Source organism: Micromys minutus (assembly GCF_963924665.1).
Source record: "Micromys minutus genome assembly, chromosome: 17".
NCBI classification, from domain to species: domain Eukaryota; kingdom Metazoa; phylum Chordata; class Mammalia; order Rodentia; family Muridae; genus Micromys; species Micromys minutus.
In genome coordinates, this window is record NC_137952.1 from 51,346,697 (window position 1) to 51,366,081 (window position 19,385).

The 19,385-nt window shown below is 42.1% G+C and overlaps 1 protein-coding gene and 1 pseudogene across 3 annotated transcripts in view; one reads left to right on the plus strand and one right to left on the minus strand.

The window, feature by feature from the left end:
• RALGAPA2 (Ral GTPase activating protein catalytic subunit alpha 2) overlaps positions 1–19,385 on the minus strand; it is a gene marked incomplete at both ends in the record, with an annotated part of 234,696 nt that overhangs the window by 163,927 nt on the left and 51,384 nt on the right. For both annotated transcript variants that reach the window (XM_080931325.1, XM_080931324.1), the window contains 6 exons: positions 3,076–3,275; positions 5,155–5,293; positions 6,528–6,643; positions 7,703–7,880; positions 9,108–9,151; positions 15,507–15,564. In XM_080931325.1, the coding sequence (XP_080787451.1) occupies positions 3,076–3,275; positions 5,155–5,293; positions 6,528–6,643; positions 7,703–7,880; positions 9,108–9,151; positions 15,507–15,564 (735 nt within the window). The remainder of the gene's footprint in view (positions 1–3,075; positions 3,276–5,154; positions 5,294–6,527; positions 6,644–7,702; positions 7,881–9,107; positions 9,152–15,506; positions 15,565–19,385) is intronic.
• On the plus strand, positions 16,988–17,600 carry LOC308431748 (ER lumen protein-retaining receptor 2-like; annotated as a pseudogene). The gene has a single exon. The product of its transcript is annotated as an ER lumen protein-retaining receptor 2-like (transcript).

Below are 19,385 nucleotides of genomic sequence, written 5' to 3' on the forward strand. Positions count from 1 at the left end.
ATAAGTAGATGTGGAAGTGCAATGTGTGCCACCATCACACCAGGGCTCTATACTTACACACTTACTCTACTGTCACGGGGGTGTGAAGACACTTGGAGAATCACCTGGCCCAGGCTCAAAGGCCGGCAGGGAATATTTTCCATCTCTTACAATATTGCTCCTGGAGGCCTCAGTGGCCATATAAGAAACCCAGTAACTTGTTAGTGAGACAGCATAGACTAGTTCCAGATCAGCCAGCTTTCTCTCCAACTACCACTAACAGGCTTGTGGATGAAGTCGCCTTAGATCCTCCAAGACCAACCATCCACTAGATAGAGATCACCACCCAAGGGCCCATGAAACATGTTAAAAGTACCAAGCCAGATCCTGTCCCATTAAGTAAAAACAAAACACAATGTTAAAGGGGTTCTGCTGTAAGACACTAAGTGTTGAGGTGGTTTACAGCACAGCTATGAAATCATTAAACCAGCACAAAGAATTGTGTAGCATTGAGTCATTTAAACATAGGCTCCAGACCTCAGAAGATTGCTTAGTGTGTAAAGCACTGCTGTACAATTATGAACTGGCTCTAGAAGGAGATCTGGCTTCGATGCACTAGAATCATTTTGAATTTGAAGCATCTGTTGGCATGAGACCATCCTGAGAGGTGACACAGGGATGATGTTTAGTCTCTGGTACTTGCAGAAACAACCAACCTACCATGACCAGGCTGCACTGCCATGACCAGGCTGTAATGTCATGACCAGGCTGCACTGTCATGACCAGGCTGCACTGCCATGACCAGGTCTACACTGCCATGACCAGGCTGCACTGTCATGACCAGGTCTACACTGCCATGACCAGGCTGCACTGTCATGACCAGGTCTACACTGCCATGACCAGGTCTACACTGCCATGACCAGGCTGCACTGTCATGACCAGGCTGCACTGCCATGACCAGGCTGCACTGTCATGACCAGGCTGTACTGTCATGACCAGGTCTACACTGCCATGACCAGGCTGTACTGTCATGACCATGACCAGGCTGTAATGCCATGACCAGGTCTACACTGCCATGACCAGGTCTACACTGTCATGACCAGGCTGCACTGCCATGACCAGGTCTACACTGCCATGACCAGGCTGCACTGCCATGGCTCAGAAAACCACTCACTGCCACTTACTCGTTACCTCAGTCCTCAGCCACCCTGATGCCCTCTGAACCCCACAGCTCATACTGAGACACAGACATTCTCAGGTCAGTCTAAATGCGAACACCCACTACCCATGAAGCAACTATCAAGCTGTTCTGTTGGTGAGCCTGAGTGTGATACCGCTTGGGTCCTCTACCCTGATCTGCCAACACACTCAGCACATACCAGCGCTGTCTCTGCAAAGTTCAAGAACAGAGAGGACTATAGCAGGAGTCAAGTGACACATGTATGAAACTCTTCAGAGTTGTCAGCTTTTCTATGCATCCCTGTTCTACCCATGGGCCTATGGGTCACTGGGAGCACTGTCTCAGAATTAGTAAAAGTGATGTTTTATTAATATAACTAAATACAAATAAATATACTCAGCTGCCTTGCTATCTCACTGTTTTTTTAAATCCCTGATAGACAAAACCAAACCCACAGAACTAACTGACCATGGATGACAGTAAATTGTTTTAAGTTGACTATTCCAGGTATTCTTGCCACAGTAACAAAGAGCCAACAGTGGAATAAGAAAGTCTGTTAGGCCCAGATTTACCTAGTGCTGGGGAGGCTAAGTCTAGAATGCACATCATTACCTGTTTTTCTCCCCCTGTCCAAAGTACTACTTCTAGACCAAGAAAAGGTCATGGTTTCACTTGGGGAACAGAAACCCAAAAACTCTGCATATATAGCAAAAATACTTTGTAACAAAAATGTGAATTCTATTGTGAAACAAAACTTAAAGTCTTTTATAAAACTAGCATATTTTTTGAAAACAATTTTGATAACCCTGATAATGGCAGGAGGGTTTTGTTGTTGTTGCTTTGTTTGTTTTTGACACAAGGTCTCTCTCTATAGCCCAGCTGTCCTGGAACATGCTTTGTAGACCAGGCTAGTCTGGAAGCTCAAGATTCACCTGCGCTGCCTCCGGAGGACGAGGAGGAAAGATGTGCACCACCACACCTAGCTCACTCACTTTACCCGGTCTATTTCTTCTTCTTTCCAAGTGTAAAGGTAAGGGGTTTGAGTTTGTTGTTTTCACTGTACTTTTATCCCCAGATTCTTTTGAAAACAGATTTGCCCTCTGGGTCCCCAGTAAGTCCTCTACGATAGATCCACAGGCTATAAACTGCTTGGTGCTGCTCCTTCTACGGAGACACCAAAGACCTTGAAATACAGGAACTACGGTCTGCCTCCTCCAGCATGTGTTTTTCCAGCTTGGAGCAGCGTCCTATTTCTGGAGCCTCCTTGACATCAGCAAACCTTCAGTAAGTACACTACACTTGTTGGCCCTGTTCTTGGGGACAAGGAACAATAAACAACCCACACAAAGCTATGACCCCGCAGTGATGCAACTGATCTCTAAGCTCTGAAAACAGTAGTGCTCTACCAAGTACACACACTGAAGGCCCTCCTACCTGAGAAGTCTTTTCTGAAGGCATGGAAACATCCTAAAGTATCATAAAGCAACAACTACCCCCAGGATCCTGAGTAGCCCTCTCCTGAGATGCCAGAGGCTTCATGACAGCAGGAGCCCTCTCCATAGGCCACATCTACATAACTTGAGGGCCTTCCAACTGGTGAAGGAGAGTCAAGACCCTGCCTGTGCCTGTGCCTGTGCCTGTGCTCAGAAAACACAACACTTAACAAGGATAAAGAAGGGAGACAGGAAAGTGCCCACAAGAGCCATAGTCTCAGAATGTTGCTTGCCCCTGAGACTACCTTCTTATAGCAATTTCACTACTGCATAGGATATGCTTCTTGACCAAAGCTAACCTCAGGCCTGCAGACGGTAAATCAAACCTACAAAAACCATAGCTCTAACAATCAGTTACTTTGCTAATGTACTAGTGCGTTTATTATGCAAAAGAATAAGATTTTAAAATGATGGTTGTCATACCTGGATGATTTTAGGCAATACATCAACTCCATTTTTAGTGTTTTGTGTTGCAGTTAGATACTTTTTTTCCAAAAAGAAAGTTACAATCCATTTAATGAAAACAACACGAGCTGCCATGTATGGAATTTTTGTACTGTAAGTTGTTTCATTATCTCGAGTTACAGTAACATATACTGGCTTTGGTCTCAGATGTGGGATTTCTGATAGAAACAAAAAGAATACACAATTAAGTTAGTGAATCTTAACATTATGTAATCCCTATGAACTGTTCCAATTAATAAACATACTTGGTTGTTTGGATAGCAATTAAAAGCGACAACCTATCAATGTTTAAAAATAGCATATTCTAGCAGGTTTGATCCTGATTTTAATATAAATAAAAAGAGAGGTGGTCATCACTGCCTGCATACTACAATAGTGTATAAACACACTGATTGCTCGTGAGCAATTTTTTTTATTTACTTGAGACTCTAATAGTGGATATATCTTCATTTCTAGTATACCTAATTTAATGTTAATTTATGACTGAAACAAATGTAAAAGCACACATTAACTTTAACAAAAGTATCTAAAGCTGGACATGGTGGTATAAGTCTGTGTACACTCAGAAAGCCAAGACTTCTCATCTAAATGAGCCCAGGAACTCATGCTTCACCTCTGAAGTCTCAGGTACCACCTTTTCAAAGAGAGTCAATCCTTAAGTACATATAGATACTGTATGGCCGGATTTGAGACATGCATTGCTGTAAGTCCTACCTCATATCCTAACTACTTCTTATATTTCTGGAGTACCTTAATGAGGCAAAAAGTATTGACGATAAATAACTTTTTGTTGTTATTTCTTCTTCATTACAGACTCTCTAAATATAGTCAAGTTAAACTTCTAACTCACAATTCTGCTGCCTCAAGTTTCCAAGCCGTACAACTGAAGCTATGAACTACCATGACTAGTTTCAATACATAATTTCCAACCCTGCAACATCAGCAGTAATAGCGTTTTTTAAAGTAAACACATATAACACAAAGTCAGGAACGAAAATTATATATAACAAAATACAGGTCCCAGTACTTCTACATTTTAAACATGCACCAGGCTTCAGCTAGCCTATCTTATGTGTTGTCTGTGTCCATCTGTTTACGGGTGAGTGAGTGAGTGAGTGAGTGTGTGTGTGAGAGAGTGTTTGTGTGTGTGTGTGAGAGAGTGAGTGAGTGTGTATGTGAGTGTGTGTGTGATTGTGTGTGTGAATGTGTTAGTGTGTGGGTGAGTGTGTGTGTGATTGTGTGTGTGAATGTGTTAGTGTGTGGGTGAGTGTGTATGTGTATGTGAGTATGTGTGTGAGTGTGTGTGTGAATGTGTTAGTGTGTGGGTGTGAGTGTATGTGTGTGTGTGTGTGTGTGTGTGTAATTAGTTGGATATGCCCTACAGGCTGAGTATAGTCCCTTGTACTCTCTTCTCCTCCAAAACTACTCTTAATTATTCATCTAACTAATTTCTGTTTTTATAGGGAGAAGATTTATAAGCACTTTCTCCACTTTAAGGGATGATTCCATCCTGTGAATCCTAATTTCTTATAAAAGGTAACTTTAGGGACTACATTAGATGTTCTTTCTGTTTCCCAGTATTCTGGAGGTTTCTTATCCATAGACTGTTCCATGACAAAAACATCTCCCCCAGAAGCACTGTCAGGATCCTAGTAGATAAAAGCCCCAACATAAAGTGCGTTCCTCCAGCAACTGAGTGCCCTGGGCTGGCCTATCCAGTCACTGAACATGGTATGGCATCACTAAAATCCATCACATATCAGAGGAAACTGAGAAAAGCAAAACATGACTTTAAAAAGTAGCAAACATACAAAAGTATCATAACACATTTAATTTTTACAGAAACTATGGCTCTCTCTGTTTCCATGGAGCAAAGCCTCTCAGTGAGTTCACATAGTTGAACCATTGATTGGTAACTTTAACTTCTCACAACAGCATTACCATTAGACGTGAGCATAAAGTAACTGTTTTGCTTTAGAACAGTCACAGGGATTACTGTGGACTCTACTGTACAGCTTCCCTGTGGGTGACACTTACCAAGTACAGGTTTGTAGACATTGGTTAACTTAGTAAATGATGGAAACAAATGAGGAAGATAATACTTTCGAAACAGTGTAAAAAGAAATTTAAAACCAGTATCTTGATTCTCCTTATTCTTCCACTCCAAGCTGGCAGCCTTTGGATAACATGTAGGAAAGAATATTCACATAGTTACAGTTTAAATTAACATATACAAACAGGAAACATTAGACTAAAATTCCTATTGTCAACTTGTAAATGACAACTTGCATTGTAAAGAATATAATTTGTAAATAATGTAAAGAAACTGTATCTCAACAATGAGGATACAAAGTTCAAAATGGGGATAAGAATGTAAACCTGGCCAAGAACCCATGACATGTCAGACACCCAAGAGCAGAGCCTCCTCATTTTCTAAAGGGACACACTATCAAACTGCCATCTAATATGCTGCTGTTTCCTACCGAGAAGTGCACCTCACAGCCTCCACAGAGAAACTTGCTCATGCGGTGGATGGTGATTGCTCTACCAAACTGTTCACAGTGTAGAGAACAGCGGCTGCAGATGCTCAGCCCCAGAAAAGCACCTGCACTACCCCTTTCCCCGTAGATCAGGAACATCTTGGAAAAGGGGACAGAATGCGTCAGAGGTCAAGAAAAGCTATGACAAAATAGTTGTTGCCTAGACAGGCAGGGTCTGTGACAGCAGCTGTGGATGCCTGCACAATGTCAAGCCAGCCAAGGTTTTGGAGTGGACAGAGGAGGAGCTTTTGGCAGGTGACAGCTGCTGGATAGAGAATCAGTTTTCTTCAGCAGTGTGGCCCATGGTGGGCTGCCCATGACCCAGTAGATGGCCCTGCGTCCATGCACATCTGGGCAGCTCTAATTGTATTCGGTGGGTTATGTTAAAGAGGTGGAACTGGGTGAGGTAGTACACACAGAAGGCAGACGGAGATCAAGGCCAGCCTGCTCAATAGTAAGTTCCAGGTCAGCCAGAGCTACACAGCAAGACCCTGACTTTAAAAAAAAAGGAAATTGGAAGGATGATTGATGAGGAGAGATTCAGGAGGTATGAAAATGATGTAAAGATACTGCATTCGTGTATGAAAACACTAATATATATATATAAATATATATATATATATACACACACACATATATGTGTGTGCATTCATATATTTCTTAAAGTAAAAATACCTTAAATATTTCATACAAAAAGTACTCACACCAAGTCTTGCTGAAGTGACCCAGCAACAATGCAAGCCCTGTGTTTAATTAATCACTAGCATTGCCTCAAGGAAAGCAGTACAGACATTCAGAGAGAAAAGAAGCAGTAACTCTTGGTCCTATGAAAATAAGCCCATCAGTCAACAGCTATGGTTTTTCTCTGACCTGAATAACCAAGTATTTCAACAGTATTTGAAGAAAAAAGCAGGTTTGGTCCTCGGCAATCTTCTCCCCTGATATGGCCGGCAGAAGTGGGGTGATTTCCTCTGGGTATATTTTTGCTGGAAGGTAGAAAATAATGAGAGCGTGTTCAGTACAGCTGAATTTTAAATAAGGTTTTAAAATGGGCTTTATTACAACACATTTATGCAGCTACTGAAACTTCTCAGTCTGAGCCTCAAGCCTGTATGTACAAGACTGAGGCCCAGTACAGAGGTCCTCAGAGGCTTCTCTCTCTCTGGACCATTTGTTCCCATTCAGAGTCTGTCTTGGTGACTAAAATCCAATACAGTGAAGTGTTACAGTTCCCACTCACAGAACACAAATACTCCAATGAGGCTACTGCCGTCCTTTCAGACGCTACATGGAAAAATGCAGCTGGCTCGGCGAGATGAATGGGCTCCTAAAGCAACAGTGGTGAGAACAACAGGCGCGGTTTGGGAAGGCAGGTATAAGCTGCACCCGCTGGCACAGAACGCTGCTGTGAAGTACACCTTCCCCTACGTTTTTTTCTCATTATAATTTAATAGAAAATTGGCTCCAGCTTTTTTGTTCTGGTTTTGGTTGGTTGGTTAGTTGTTTGGTCGACTGGTTTTAAGACAGTTTCTCTTATATACCCAGGCTGGCCTTGTTAGGTAAGCAAGACCTTAAAATCCTGATGCTCCTACCTCCACCTCCACCCCACAAGTGCTGGAAACACAGGTTTACAACACCACTCCCTGGACCCAGATTTTTTATTCCTTGTTTTGTGCTCCTGTGAGTTGAACCCATGGCTGTGATAATAATGACTTTGGGACTCCTCTGTGAAACACAAGGAATAATTGCTCTTTGGGCTTCCTTTCTATTCAAGAACATCAGCACTAAGGAACCCTCAGGGTGAGTTCAAGAGCAATGCAGGGACGTCTCTGAGTTCCCTGCTGTCAGAGGAGGAAGCTTGGCTCCCAGCACCCATGTCAGGTGGCTTGAAATCTAACTCCAACCCCTGGGAGACCCTCTTCTGGCTTCCTCATATGCCCACAAGGCATACGCTTACAGACACACGTGTACACAGACATATGCATAAATAAAAATTGAAATTAGGAGAGCCATCTCAGCACACCACACCTGCCAATGCTGCTTACCATCAGCTACACTGGAGCTGGGGTTGATGAGTGTCTCCAGCGTGCAGGGACCCCTAGATGACAAGACGGCTGGGAAACCAGGCACTAGGCAAGCAAAAATCAGCACCTGCTCTTCCGCACAGTTTGTCTGAAGTGCTTGAAGCCACAAAAGAAACAGTCTGATTCCTTCACATCTTATCTAAGAACAGAATCAAAAGCAACAAAAACCAAACATTTAACAGATTGGTAGAAATGTTTTGTAATGTAGCATCAGTCTGAAGAAAAAAGAAAATGGGGTGGGGGTGGTATAACACTTGTAATCCCAGCACTTGGAAGTCTGAAAAAGGAAAAATCCCAACTTAGAGACCAGGAAAAAAAAAAGAAGAAGGCAGAGAAGAAGAAGAAGGGGGAGAAGGAGGAGGAGGAGAAAAAGGAGGAGGAGGAGGAGGAGGAGAAGGAAAAGAAGAGGGAGAAGAAAAAGAAGAGAAAGTGGAAGAATGAAAGAGAAGAGAAAAGGGAGGGAGGGAAAGGGGGATAAAGTCATCATTAGAGAACACAGGCTCTTCCCTCAATAACAAGCAAGGATGCAATACAGCACAAAGATTAAAAGTGTGGGTGCTGGAGAAGGGAACCTGGGTTCAAATTCATTCTCTACTCTTTCTGGCTGTGGTGCATGGAAAATCATTTGACTTCTCTATGCCTTAGTCACTCCATCTGTGAAACAGCAGGAGTGAGCGAGCTAACATGCACATAAAGGCACATAGAGACACACAAAGCAGTGCCTGGCTCCCACTTGATTCTGTGAGACAACAACTCCCATCACCAATGCTCAGCTGCCCATGAGCAATGGCAGACCCTCTTCTTCCACATTCACACTAGGAGAGAACAGAGCAGGATTTCAGTCATCTTAACAGTGTTCTGGAAGCTAAATGGTCTGAAGACCTAGCCGAGACTGGGCTGCTTTCTAGCTTCCTGCTATGTCTACACTCAGCTGCTTCCTGCACCTTCACCATAGTCCGAATGGTGAGCACACAGGCCCCCTGTTCACTCCATGCCCACTTCCATCTCTACCCCATTCTTAGAATTCAAAAACACACATTGTTCCTTCTCTGTATTCCTAAATGACTAAAACAAAGTCAATAAAGAAGGTGCATAAGTAAGTGAGAATGAAAAATTGTGTTACCAGATGCAAATGGAACATGCTGGAAGAGCTCCCACATGGCCTTTAGTCACAACTATCCATAATTCAAGTCCCAGAGGACACAACACCCTCTTCTGATCTTTGCTGGCACTAGGCACACATGTGATGCCTACATGCAAAATATATACATACATGCAAGCAAAACACACATACACATATAATAAAGCAAATAAATATAAAAAGAGAAATATTCCATTGTACTTTTATGAAAATTTACTATATTACCTTAATAGAATTTCCAGTGTGTAAGAGCTTCTTTAAAGTTGAGCCTGGAAGTTTAAAATAACTGATTAGGAATAGAATATACAAATAAATATTTAAAATTTATGGGAATGTTAAATATCTTTATTTATCCTATTTTATTTATATGTGCATATGTGATGTGTATGTATTCATGTATGTGTGTGTATGTATTCATGTACGTGTGTGTATGTATTCATGTATGTGGTGTGTATGTATTCATGTACGTGTATGTATGTATTCATGTACGTGTGTGTATGTATTCATGTATGTGGTGTGTATGTATTCATGTACGTGTGTGTATGTATTCATGTACGTGTGTGTATGTATTCATGTATGTGGTGTGTATGTATTCATGTACGTGTATGTATGTATTCATGTACGTGTGTGTATGTATTCATGTATGTGGTGTGTATGTATTCATGTACGTGTATGTATGTATTAATGTACGTGTGTGTATGTATTCATGTACGTGTGTGTATGTATTCATGTATGTGGTGTATATGCACATTATGGGTACAGTTCAAACTGGAGTTACAGCCAATTGTAAACCACCCAATGTGTGAGTGCTTGGAACCAAACCTGGGTCCTCTGCAAGAGCAGCAGATGTTCTTAACACAAAATATATGTTTAAAGATCAGCTATGGGAAAATGCACGCCTTTTGCAAAATATAAGGCTGACCTCCAAAGGCAAACAACACCATATTTAAAGACAGTAGTACTTTGATTATGAGCCATTTTACATTCTTTTTAACAGAGTGGGAATGACTGGACTCCTACTACAGAGACACGTATCCATCCATTTCATTGCTGCTCTATTCACAATAGCCATGGAATAGAAATGGAATCAGCCATGCCCATCAACTGATACATGAATAATAAAAATTTGATACACATATAATATATTGGCATCTTATTCAGTGTTAAAAAAAAAATTAAATTTGCAGATAAATGAGTGGAAACAAACAAAAAAATTAGACTGATTGAGTCACCCAGGCCCAGAAAGACAAAAAGTCTCATGAAATGAGAGACCCTAGAGGGCCCCAAAGAACACAAGGTTCTGTTATTTTCTGCCTATGTCTCAACCAATAAAGTGAGCAATAGCATATATCACCAGTAGGTTCTTTCATAGGATCTACTTTGTGTCAAGGGCACAAAGAAAAGACCCCTGGGCTACTGATTTGCAAAGACCATAGCTAGTGTCCAGTGGAGAAAGAAACAGAACTCTCTGGCATTTCTAGACCCACTAAAGTACATAGGACAGTGGTCCAATGAAGGAAGTAAAATTCATCAAAAATTGTTTTAAAATGGATCAAGGATGTGCAAAATATAATTATAAAATTACTAGAAGAAAACAGACTTGGTGTGATGTCACACTTAAGCCGATAGAGTTCAATTAGTTCCAGACCAGCCTGTCTTCACAGTGAGATGAGGGCAGGGATATGGGGTGGTATTGGGAGAGAAGTCGTGAGCAAACACAGGAGATCTTTATGACTTTGTAAACAATTTCCTATCCCATGACCATCTGAGAAGCTAGTGGCACTTGGTGGCTGCTGATCGATAGTCAGTTTTCTTCAGAGATGAGTGCCCCGGGAGCCTACACTTCCCCCAGTGTATATCTACACCTATGTACTAACAGGAAGCAGTTAAAGAGAGAATGCATGTAGTTTATGGGCAACAAGAAGGATCAGGAGAGAAAAAAGCCACAGAAAAGGAGATGAGACAGGGTGGCACCAAGCTGGCACAGCCCAAGGAGAAGGCGCCACCACTTCTGGAATTAGCACTAAATGAAGGAAGGCCAGGACCTCATGTGCATGTTCCTAAGGGACACAGAAGGAGTGAGTCTCCAAGAAAAGCAGGGAGCCAATGACCAAGGAGGTGAGGAAAGAAGCTGTGGAGCTGCCAGCAGCTCAGCCAAGAAAGCTGGCTCCAGGCTCACAGGGGCATTAGTTCCAGCCACTTTCTCATAGGCTGAGACATGAACTTGGGCCTCTGGTTAGCTCATCCTGGCTGAGGCACTTGTGAGACAGTCCTAGTGTCAAGTGTACAGGAGGCCCACCCTAAGGGACGAGTGGGAAATGGGGTGGACAGCTGCCAGGGAATCAGGAAAGGTCCTCAAGGTGGGACCAGTTGGGTAACAACTCTGAGGGAGGCTTGCTGTGTTCTCATGTCCCACAATGTGAGACACACTGGGTAGCCTCCGGTACAAAGCCAGGGACAGTGCTAAAATGTCAAAAATTGTAATTCTGTTTACTCATGCACTTGGCTGTTATACTATAGAAGAAAAACAGTTGAATAAATTATACTTATTAATTAATGACATATATAAAATACATAACCAAATACTGCATGGTATTAAGTATATTTCACTGAGTTCTATTCCTTTAAGCCAAAAGATTGCTTATTTTTAACAAGTACAGTTTTTCTGCCATTAAATAAACAGGCACAACTGCACTGTGAACCAGGTAAGAAACCTTCTCTGTGGATGCTCGTGAACAGGAACCTCTTTCAAAGCAGAGACTCACAGAACCTTAGTCCTGTGCTGACATCACGTGGACACGCAGGAAGCAGTACAGCCTGCTGTCACATTAAGTGTCCTGATTGCTGTCATCACCGTGTTTGACACGACATTCTCTGGCAGCTCGCAATTGCTATCAAGCAGCCAATTTAGCCATTGTAACTGACAAGCTTAAAGCTAACTGCAGAAAAAGCTCAACACTTGTGCATTCACCATCAGCCACAAGACTTTCCAAAGAGTTCAGTCCCAGGTTAGCATCACTTAGCAGGAGCCTCTATAAACCTGGGATGATAAACCTATGTTTACTTCATACTGCAAAGCACAGAGTTGGGATATGCTTACCATTCCCATTTACAGCAAAAAGATAGTCTTAAATTGTGTGTGTGTGTGTGTGTGCGTGTGTGTGTGTGTGTGTGTGTGTGTGTGTGTGTGTGTGTGTGTGTGTGTGTAGGTTAGAGAACATGTTTTTAGTGTTCTCTCCATGGGTTCCATGGGTTGAACTCATCATCTGTCTTGGTGGCAAACACCTTTACCAGCTGAACATCTCACTGCCCCACCAATAAAAATTAAATTAAAAAATAAATTCTAAAACAAGAACTGCTGACTATTGCTTCCATTAACACTGTTTTAAGAGAAACAGAATGTCTCTGGTTGCTACAGAAAGAAAAAAGACAGCAAGAAACTGACACAGCATGGTAGCAACTAATGTTCCGCACTGCCTTCTGATAGAGCAGTCCTCAGGTAGACTGGAGAGCTGGGGGAGGTTGCTTTCACTTTGGGTTTTCTGTGTATCGAGTTGTCAGTAAACTGCACTGGGTTATACCCGGTTCCAGTCCAGTGTCTGTGTTGTAGATCACTCTTCTGTAGACAAGGATGCCAGACACTGAGAGTCGAGAAACCAGGGTAAGCCGAGAGACAGGCTGTGCTGTTCACAGCACACCACTCTCCTGACACCTGGGTGTCACTACAGTTTGAGCTTCTAGTTAACTCAGTCAAGACCCCAAGTGACAAGTAACTTTAACAAACTCAAAAGATGTAAGAAAGGATGCCAGAGGCTCAAGACATACAAAGTCAGTGTATATAGTGACAAATTAACAGCCTCTTAACAACAATCCTAAGATCAAAAGGCTGTAAAAGGAACCCTTCTGTGGAGCAGTAGTTAATAGTCTCCATCTGAACACTGTGGGCCATCAGGCTACTTGGACTTCACTGCTTCACAGTCACTTGACATTCACCCCAAACCAATACCTCACTTTGTTAGGCTGCTGCAAAGTCCCTAGAGGTGTCTCACAGACACCAGCTCCTATGGATGGTCTCAGTTAATTGTATTCAATCTAAACTTCAAACTAACGGGCTAGAGAAAGGGCTTGGCAGTTAAGAGTACGTACTGCGCTTGCTACTGGCCTGTTTACAACCACTATAACTTCTCCAGCTTCAGATCTGACTCCCTCTTCTGGTGCTCATGTGCACATGCACACAAATGTTGCATGTGTATATGTGAGAGCTCGCGCGCACACACACACACACACACACACACACACACACACACACAAACTAAAACCAGTAAAATGTTTACAATTCAAAACAAGTCTGATTCCAAAGTATACCTAGCCTAAAGACCAAGGTAAGAGAGGTGTGGACCTCTACACGCACCAGTATCTACTTGATTTAATTAGTACAGAAAAACACCTTTAAAGACTATTTGCCTCAAGCTCCTGGTACAGAAGCATCCGTGATAACGGTGACTTCATATGCAAATGATCATACTTCAACAATCTGACTACTCTGTATAGACAGCTTTGCATGTCCCATAGAAATAAGGCCACAGGGACTTTAATGGATTAGGAATTTGCAATCCCAGCTCAGGAAGTCAGAAGCCCCTGGTCGTTCTTGATTACATGTTACCAAACTAGGTAAAGAACAAATCATGTCAGCAATTTTAATTCATTTTCATGACATTAGACAAAACTAAAGAATACCATATACTGTGCATAGGATGTGTTAAGCTTCACAACACACTGAGATGAGCCCACCAATCTTGAGACAGTCTGAAGTGCGATCTGAAAAAATGACTGTGGGTTTCGTATAAATGCTATAAGGCAAATTAGAAATGATTCTACCGAGCAGCTAAGGATGCTGCACACTCACTTCTCATTCCCACCCGCAGAACCTCACGAATCCCCAGGGCGCCTCTTTAGCTGATACTCTGCATTTTTAAAATGTTTACCACACTTTAAAAATATAACCACAAAGCTCCAATTAAGCAGAAATGCTAGGGCAAACTTGCTCAGATTTAAAGGAAAACTTTCTTTGCTTGTTTGAAAGATTTAAAGATTAATACCCTCAGATAATGATACAGTCATTGCATTTCATGGGTGTGTACAATATACATACTTTACCTTCTTTAAACGTGTAACACAGAACTTAAACTCAGTTTTTTTAATAAGAGGTTACTACCTGTTTTCACAGAAACAATCCTACATTAAATTTAGAAGTCTGAATTTTGGGATTCTTCTGTCAGACTCTTTGACTTTGCACGTTACTCTCCCAACCAAGAAGCCGTTTCCCTTCAAGGCTCAGGCGGAAGTGGCTTCCCTCAGCTCTCCTGGGCAGAATTATTAAACCTTTCTTCTCCCTTCCCTCTACATCCTCCTCACAACAACAACCACACTGTAATTACTTTTCACATTTATCTACCCAAGGGGCAAGAGGACATTCCAAAGCAGAAATGGTGATATGTTCTTCTTTTCTGTCCCAAAGGTTTGTCTCTCCCTCAGTAAAGATTGGAATGTGTGGATATTCAAATAAAGATTCTATTTCAAGGTTCACACTCTCCTCCAACATAGCCATCTGATGCAGAAGAAAATAATGTATCAACTGGCAGACTCTTTTGGGCAAAAGGGCAAAGCAGGGACTCTTTAAAAGACAGGCAGAACTCACAGTGGGTGCCCTGGAGTGAGCTAAGTGGGTGGGCATTTTAAAGAGCCGCCGGCTGCAAAGAGTGGAGCGGAAGAAGGGCACTGGCACTGGCTTTGTTCAAGCTCCCTCTGGTTGGTACAGCTTACAAATCCAAATAGGGAAATTCTGTTCTGAATTAATAATGCAGACTTGAAGAACAATTCTTTGTAAGAAATAATGTACAGTTATTTAAGAAAATACTTTAGATCCATGCTTCTCAACTTGATGTGCACAGGAATACTTTTGTGTCCCTTGTGTAGAGACCACCATTATTCAGAAGGTCAGACTGGGGCCTAAAAGTATGCATCCTTAACAGGATCCTGGGAAGCCCATGGACTACAACTCAATGGGCCCATTAAAATAAGAGATTTGACTTTTTAAAATGTATTCATTGAGAATTGAATAAATATATACAATCTCTTTGGATCAAACCCATTTCCCACCCCCCCCACTCTGATCCTGCTGGTTCCCCTCCCATTATGTCCCCCTCCCAACTTTATGTCCTCTGCTTTTTGTAACCCTTCCTCCACCCATTCTACAATGTTAATAGGCTTGATCTTGTGCACGTCTTGGGCAAGCAAGTGCAGCTATTATAAGTGCATTAGAACAACAGCGCCCCTCAACCTCAGACTCTTACAGTCCTTCCAGGCCTCCTCCTGACATTCCCTGAGCCTTTGGTGGAAGAGGCGTGACAGAGGTGACCCATGTAGGGTCCACCGTCACTTATTCCCTATGCTAACCAGTTACAGTGGGAAGGATACTTTCCCACAAAGTTCAAGCTGGACTTCAATTACAGAGCCGTTATTTCTTTCTGTAAGCTATCTTGGGAATATTAGCTACATAAAGCATTGTGAAACCTCGACTGGTAGAAACCCATATCACTAATACATTATTGTATTTCATCTTACCTATACTCTGGTAATGCCATCGAAAGAAAATTCGTTCAGGTAGAAACTGCAGTATTTTCTACAAAATAAAAAAAGACAAAAAGAAACAAAAGCAACAAATGAAATATATATATTTTAGATAGGCCCATGTTTCTCACCTCCCTCCAATTTACAAACAAATAAATAAATGTTAATATACTCACGTATATATAATTACATATATACATATATAAAATATATATACATATAAACATATATACATATACATAAACATATATATATATATATACATACACACACATACACACACACACATATATGTATGTATGGATTTCATGAAAGTAATGCCTACAAGTAGGTCTTAAGTTGTACTTAGATAAGCACCCATCAGTGGGTAATGAACAAATTTCTGAAGCACAAGAAAACTGGGCTAATGTAAGTTGGCCTCACTAGCAAAAGCTAACTGCTGGGAGAGTCAGTGTCCTCAAGGATGTACCCCTATATGCCAACAGATGGTCCTATGCTCATACACATACAAAAAGCATTAAATGATTCGTGAGTTTAAAAACATTAAGTTAGGAAGGGGAAGTGTATGGGAAGAGCGACAGAGGAATTGGAGAGAGGTTTGAAAAGAAATAGATTTGATCAAAGTGCATTATATTCATGTATGAAATTCTAAAACAATTTTTAAAGATTTTATTAGGTTTGCAAAGAAAAAAAAATCCAAAAGGTCGATGGGATTGACCCACACTCTAGAGCACATACTGGTAAATTATACTTGGATTCCTTTTACTTTTAATATTAACTACTTAATATTTGATTTACTATATTTTTATCGGGGGTAGGTCAGAGGAGTCCGTTTTCTCTTTACACTGTGGGTATCAGGGGCTGAGTTGCAGCAAGTACCTTTGCCCACTAAGCCACTTCCACTGTTCCAGCCACCACCTTTCTTTAAAATGTAAAAAAAGATACAATGGCCAAAATATATCTCGTGGCATTAAGAATACAAGAGAACCTGCCTCAAACTAGGTAGAAAAACAAGAACCAGAAAACAATCCTCTGACCTCACAGAGCCCACTGTAACCTGTAGCCACACACATAAGCATGCACAAATGAACACACACACACACACATACACACATACACACACGCATCATGCATAGACACACACAGATACATAAATGTTCTGTTTTGTCCTGTTTTCCTTTTTGAGACAGCACCTCTCTGTGTAGCCCTGGCTGTCTTAGAACTCATTCTGTATATCAAGCTGACCTTGAACTCACAGAGATCCACCTGCAGCTGCCCCCAGAGTATGGATTAAAGGTGTTCGCCACCAGGCACAGCTTCAAAAAATTTTTGCTTTGAAAAAGGCAATCAAGTTCGGCCATGTCCCTGGCCATGTCGTACCCACTCCCGCCATCGTTTGCCGCTTTCTCTCTCAGTGGCTGTCACCGCGTCCGAGTCGCTGCCGAGCTGCGGTGGTGCTGCCGACTGCCACCGCCATGAACATCTTCTGGCTGACTGGGGACCTGTCCCACCTGGCGGCCATCGTCATCCTACTGCTGAAGATCTGGAAGACGTGCTCCTGTGCTGGTATTTCTGGGAAAAGCCAGCTCCTGTTTGCACTGGTCTTCACAACTCGTTACCTGGATCTTTTTACTTCATTCCATTATATAATACATCTATGAAGCTTATCTGCATCGCCTGCTCCTATGCCACAGTGTACCTGATCTACATGAAATTTAAGGCCACCTATGATGGAAATCATGATACCTTCCGGGTGGAGTTTCTCGTGGTTCCTGTAGGAGGCCTCTCATTCCTAGTCAATCATGACTTCTCTCCTCTTGAGATCGTATGGACCTTCTCCATCTACCTGGAGTCCGTGGCCATCCTTCCACAGCTCTTTATGATCAGACCATCAGCACCCACTACCTCTCCCTGGGCCTCTACCGTGCTCTGTACCTAGTCAACTGGATCTGGTGCTTGTACTTCGAGGGTTTCTCTGATCTCATTGCTGTTGTGGCTGGTGTCGTCCAGACCATCCTCTACTGTGACTTCTTCTACTTGTACATTACAGAAGTACTCAAGGGAAAGAAGCGCAGCCTGCCAGTGTAAGTGCCAGAGACCATAAGCAGCCTCTGCCCTTCAGGGTGCTCAGACAGGGTCTCACCATGGCGAAGGCTCGGGATGCTCAGTGCGGAGGAGTGGAGAAGGCTTCTTCTGTGGCAGCCGCTCACTGGTGGCTCTTCGAGGATGCAGAGGGAAGAAACCAGGAGGCTCTCTACTGCATCCTGCCTTATCTTCTTTATTACTATGTACAAAGATTTTTTTATACAAAGAAACTCAATGCTGTGTTAATAAATTCAGTATGTAGATGAATTGGGGCAGTTTCCAAAAGTGACGATTTTGTGCAGAATAAACAAGCCTTTTGTATTTTTGAGAATTTGTTGAGGTGGTCAATTCTTTGTATGTACAATGGGATTATACTCCTTGACACGTGGTAGATTATCCACACCTGTCAAATTTCCATGCTATTTATTTTATTTCATTTTTTGCCAAAAGATGAGTTGTGTTTGTTTGAATTCTGAGACACTGTGTTCCATTTGGTGTTTCTGTCCAAAAGAGTCCTCATTGTCCTGACACACTACATGTCAGGTCCAGGAGGACGACAGGAAAGTCCTTCAGGTTTCATTACCAAAACTTCAAGGTTCCCAGTGGGAACAGTCAGCTGATGCTCACCAAATGCTCACCCTGCAACCCTGCTGAGGTGTGGCAGCTTGGGCTTATCTGAGGGTGCTGAGAGCCCACCACACCCAGAGGTTCTGAGCCTCCGACTGTGGAGAGGATTGGGGGTGATGGCTGTTTTGGACGGAGGACTCTGCTCATCTGAGGAATGGAACACAAATAATTTCCTGTCCCTGCCAGTCACAAATCTGAAGGATCACTACAACCATGGCAGACTCAAATGTTTTCTTCATAGCACTTTTGGTGATAAAATGATTGACAATATTTTTAATTGGCAACACCAGTTATCATCCCTTACATTCTTTTTAGTATTTTTTTAAAAACTGGGCTCTTGAATGACCTATATTGTGTTAACACCTTAAATAAACATTTTATTAAACAATGTATGGTCTTTTCTATGAATTAGGCTTTGAATATTCAGTGTTAAGGTGCAGCAAAAGTGCTCTAGGGCTGCACACATTTAAGATTCACTTACAAGGCTGGAAAGATGGCGTGGTGGTTCAGCACTTGCTGTCCTTTGAGTTCAATTCCCAGTACCCATTCGGTGGCTCACAACCACCTATGACTCCAGTTCCATGGACTTCAACACCCTTTTCTGGTCTCTAAGGACATAAACATGTATGTATACATCCTTATACACACAAAAATAATCTGGACAATGTTCTGTGTTTATGAGAACACTAGGGTTTTTCATCATATTGTGACTTTTTATATGATACACCATAAATATTAGAAGTGTTGATTGAATACTTGTAATGTGCTGTCTGCAAAAACGGAGTATTTTTGCTCCCTGCAACTAAAGTGGTTTGTGGAGGAGAGAAAAAAAGAAAAGAAAAAGGCAATCAGTAGATGGTCAGTTCTTACCAACGATCCACATCCAGTGTATTTGGTTATGTACAGACTGTGGTGTCAAGGACCCAAGTAAGAACCTCAGTTATTCAAATGCACGACCACTGAACCAAGTCCCATCCTTAAAATGGCAGTTCTCTATAAGCCAACTTCTTAAACGTGGGCTACAGCTCAAATCGGATTGCCTAACAGTATAGGAATCACAAAAAGGTTGCCTACAGTACAAGGCTTCTGAACATGCAACAATGGAAGCGTAATTCAAAGTCAAGCATGAAATGACCCCACAGTGCTGCTGACAGTGCTGGG